The sequence below is a fragment of the Mus pahari genome, chromosome 14, assembly GCF_900095145.1.
Source record: "Mus pahari chromosome 14, PAHARI_EIJ_v1.1, whole genome shotgun sequence".
Taxonomy (NCBI): Eukaryota; Metazoa; Chordata; class Mammalia; order Rodentia; family Muridae; genus Mus; species Mus pahari.
The window spans coordinates 66,479,387-66,483,296 of record NC_034603.1 but is presented as its reverse complement, the minus strand read 5'-3'; the positions used below and the strand labels follow the sequence as shown (position 1 = coordinate 66,483,296).

The window sequence follows — 3,910 nt, the reverse complement described above, 5'->3', positions numbered from 1 at the left end:
CTGAGCCATCTCACCAGCCCGAGAGGCCCTGTCTTGAAGAAAAAGAGAAAAGGGAGAAAGAATGTAGTATACATATTGCTAAAATATAGAGTTGGGGGCTGGTGAGGTTGCTCAGTGGTTAACAGCACTGCCTGCGCTTGGCAGGAGTGATATGTTCCTTTAATCTCAGCACTTAAGCACTGGTTGATCTTCAGGGTACCTTGGTTCCATTCCCAGCACCCGCATGGCAGCTCACTACCAACTGTAACTTCCTTTCTTGGGGATCTAATTCTCTCTTCCTGGCCTCCACTGGAATCAGGCATCCACATAGTACGCAGACATACATGCAGGCACGACCCTCAAACACATGAAGTAATGAGTGCTGTGGTAATTAATACACACACACACACAAAAGGAGTAACCTGTGCTTAAAGTCTGTATCCTCTTTGCTTATTCGTGTATGTATTCAACAGCAAAAGCCAAATTCACAGTGGATTTAGACTCCGATAAAGATTTCTCAGATTCAGATGAAAAGGATGAGGATGAAGATTTCCTCCCATTAGATGCTACTCCACCTAAGACCAAAATCCCCCCAAAGTAAGTACTTTACTGGTCTATTTATTGATCATTGATGTTTTACACATATGGAGTGGGTTGGAGGGATGTCTTCTGAGTGGTTTTGTTTTGTTCTTTTAGAAATACTAAAAAAGCACTGAAGCCCCAGAAAAGCTCCACATCGGGTATGTATTTAGGTAGAATTAACAGGTGCTAATTAGGGAGATGCTCAGTCAGTCCAGCCCACAGCACCTGCATAAACCCATAAACCTTAGCGCTCAGGACTTAGAGGCAGGAGGTTAGTGAGTTCAAAGCCAACCTATGCAAAGCTCTGTGCCCCAGAAAGTAGAAAATTTAAATTCAATTTAATTATTATTATTTAAAATAGTCCAAGAAATTGAAAGTGGGAGTACATATCAGGGACAGACCAGCAGGGGAATGTTTTCAATTGCTATCATGGCTGACCATTTTCCTTCCTGTTTGAAGTAGTTGATCTTGAAAGTGATGTTAAGGACAGTGTGCCAGCTTCTCCAGGCGCTCCTGCTGCTCCTGCTGCTGACTTCCCAGCTGAAACTGAACAGTTAAAGCCATCCTCCAAAAAGACTGTGGGAGTGAAGAAGACAACGACCAAAAGTGAGTCTCGGAATTCCTAGGATTGACGGGCTTTTCCAAGTCAGTCTTAATTTTTTATTCTGAAAATGTCTGTTGACCATGAAGGAGAACATTATCCAAATGGGAGTGGAATCTTTTACATCTTTATTTTCAAATAAAATATAAAAAAATATAGTGGGTGCTGGAGAGATGACTCCGTGGTTAAGACCCCCGCTCTTCCAGAGGACCTGGGTTCAATTCCCAGCACCCAGCTGGCAGCTCACAACCTTCTGTAATTCCAGTCCAGGGGATCTGAGCCCCTCACACGAACATCCTGTAGGCAACACACCAGTGCACTGAAGTAAATACAAAGTTTAAAATTAGCACATTACTTAGAGTCTAACCGCTATCTAGCTCATTTCTATGACTAAGGAAAGAGTTTATAAGCTGCTGGAAGTAATCCATATAAGGTAACTTAGAAGTCAAGGCTGGGGATCTGGCTTGGTGAGTAGATTGCTGGCCTAGAATCTATGAAGACTTGGAATCGCTCTGCAGCACAGCATAAACCAGGCATAATGGTGTAGTGGCATGTGACTGTAATCACAGAGCTCACAATGAGAAAGCTCACCAGATGGTGACGACGACTAATAACTGTGCTGACTTACAGGCCAATCTTCAGTCTCCACTGCTGGTACCAAAAAGAGAGCTGCGCCAAAGGGAACCAAATCAGATTCAGCCTTGAGTACTCATGTCTCTGAAAAGCCTGCTCCTGCCAAAGCCAAGAACAGTCGCAAAAGGAAGCCATCTTCTTCTGATAGCTCTGACTCTGATTTTGAGAAAGCAATTTCTAAAGGTGCCACGAGCAAGGTATTTATCATTGTTTGACTCATCTGCTCTGTATGTTTAAGCATTCAACTTAGGCTGTGCTCTTAGTTTGCATATTTTTAAGGAATTAAATTTAAACCTGAGTTCATTCCTTTTCACCATGTGTATTTTCGCTGTAGGAAAGTTTGATCTGTCAGTCTGCGTGACTCTTGCTTAGGACCTTTTTCTTACTAAGTAGAAGAAGGTGGGGAGAACTCTGGAGGTATAGAACTACCCTACTGCATTAACAATATGCAAATTACTTGGATTTTCTCTGTTTAGAAATCGAAGGGAGAGGAACAGGATTTCCGTGTGGACTTAGAAGACACTATGGCTCCTCGAGCCAAATCTGGACGAGCGAGGAAGCCAATTAAGTACCTGGAGGAGTCAGATGATGATGATGATGACCTCTTCTGAGGTGGGAGAGATTGTTTTAGGGATGGTTTTACTGAGCCAGGTTAGTTTTAAAGTTCTTCCTCCTCTGAATTTGATTTTTTTTTTTTAAACTAAGACTATCCAAGTGAGTAGAGCCTTTGTGGCCTTCAGCTTTGCTCTCTGTAACATACTGTCGAAGTGACTATCTCATGGGCGATTGTCGTCTTCTCTGATTTGTCTGTTTTATGTATGTTTACTTTGGTCTCTAAAATCTGCCTCGAAATTTTTCTGGATTCCAAATAATTGTATGCTCACTTTAGCACAATAGTATTTGTCAATCGTTTATTAGACTACAGTGGAAATGTTTTCCAAAGCACTTCTGCTGCCTCCTTTCCTGTTCCCACAAAATAGGAAGTAACATGGTCCTTGTTTTCAGTTTTATAGGTAGAATTCTGTCATATAGAACTGATTAGTTCTAGTACAGATACAGATACAGTACTCAACCTATGACGTGATGCATTTTGTTTAAGCCATGAGAAGTTGCTCATACCTTTTGAACATCATTGGAGGCTGGAGAAAGTCACCTTGACTGTGTCTTTATGACTCAGCGCAAGCAGCAAGGTGAAGAAAGGCCGGTTACGTGGAGTACTGACTTTACTCGGGGATGCCTTCTGAACACGAGATCCCTGGGATGAGGCAGGACTGCTCATGGTTACATCTCCATGATCAACCAGGAAGTGGGATCCATTGCAGATCTTCATAATTCCAACTTGTGTACACCGAGACCTTCTGTGCTGTTATCTCTGACTTAAGTGCTGTTATCAATGTCTTTTGTAAATATTTAATATGTCTGTCTATTCAGCTTAATTCTATTTTGTACTTTAATAAATCTTTTAAACATTGCAAGCCATCCATTCCTCTTATTTTAACCCATCTGACATCATCTCCTGTAATCAGGACTTGTTACAGCCATAGTCTGCCAAGACGGTCAGCCTTTGGCAGGTGAGGCATCCAAAAGAGAGACACTGTGACCTAAATGGGTCCAGTGTCACTTAGAGTCTCACACATGGCTGCTGAGGTGTCTGTGTCCTCGGGGAGGCATCAGGCTAGGGAAGGAGCTCCGTTGGTAGAGTTTGCTGAGCATGCCTGAGGTCTGGATTCAGCTCCCAGTGTAGGCCCCCCTCTCGGGGACCCCCCTCAGGTCACGGGAGTCAGGGTATCCCAAGGAAACACGAGAGGCCTTGTTGCAAAAGCATGAGGCAGTTTAATGGCGGAGCTCTGGGCCGATGCGTACCTCATGCAGGAGGTAGAGGCGTTGACCACAAGGCTAGAAAGCTAGGGGTTTTTATAGGGTCAGGGTTGGGGGCTTAGGAGAAATTGGCGTGATTGGCTCATTTGAACGTCAGCAAGGCAGTTACAAGTCAGCAGAATAGTATGTGCAAGCTAGGGAATTTCAGGGGCCGGGGCTTATCAGGAAGGACAATACATGTGAGTGATGTACAACTTTAGGCACTTTAAACTATGTCTTAATGAGGGGGGGTTGGGG

The 3,910-nt window shown here is 43.5% G+C and overlaps 1 protein-coding gene across 1 annotated transcript in view; it reads left to right on the top strand.

Annotated features, from left to right (window-relative positions):
* The window catches only part of Top2a (DNA topoisomerase II alpha), a 33,806-nt gene extending 31,400 nt beyond the window's left edge, over window positions 1-2,406 (top strand). The window contains exons 30-34 of the mRNA XM_021212725.2: window positions 453-576; window positions 676-719; window positions 1,021-1,167; window positions 1,793-1,992; window positions 2,272-2,406. Of these exons, the coding sequence (XP_021068384.1) occupies window positions 453-576; window positions 676-719; window positions 1,021-1,167; window positions 1,793-1,992; window positions 2,272-2,406 (650 nt within the window). The remainder of the gene's footprint in view (window positions 1-452; window positions 577-675; window positions 720-1,020; window positions 1,168-1,792; window positions 1,993-2,271) is intronic.
* The last annotated feature ends 1,504 nt before the right edge of the window (window positions 2,407-3,910 follow it).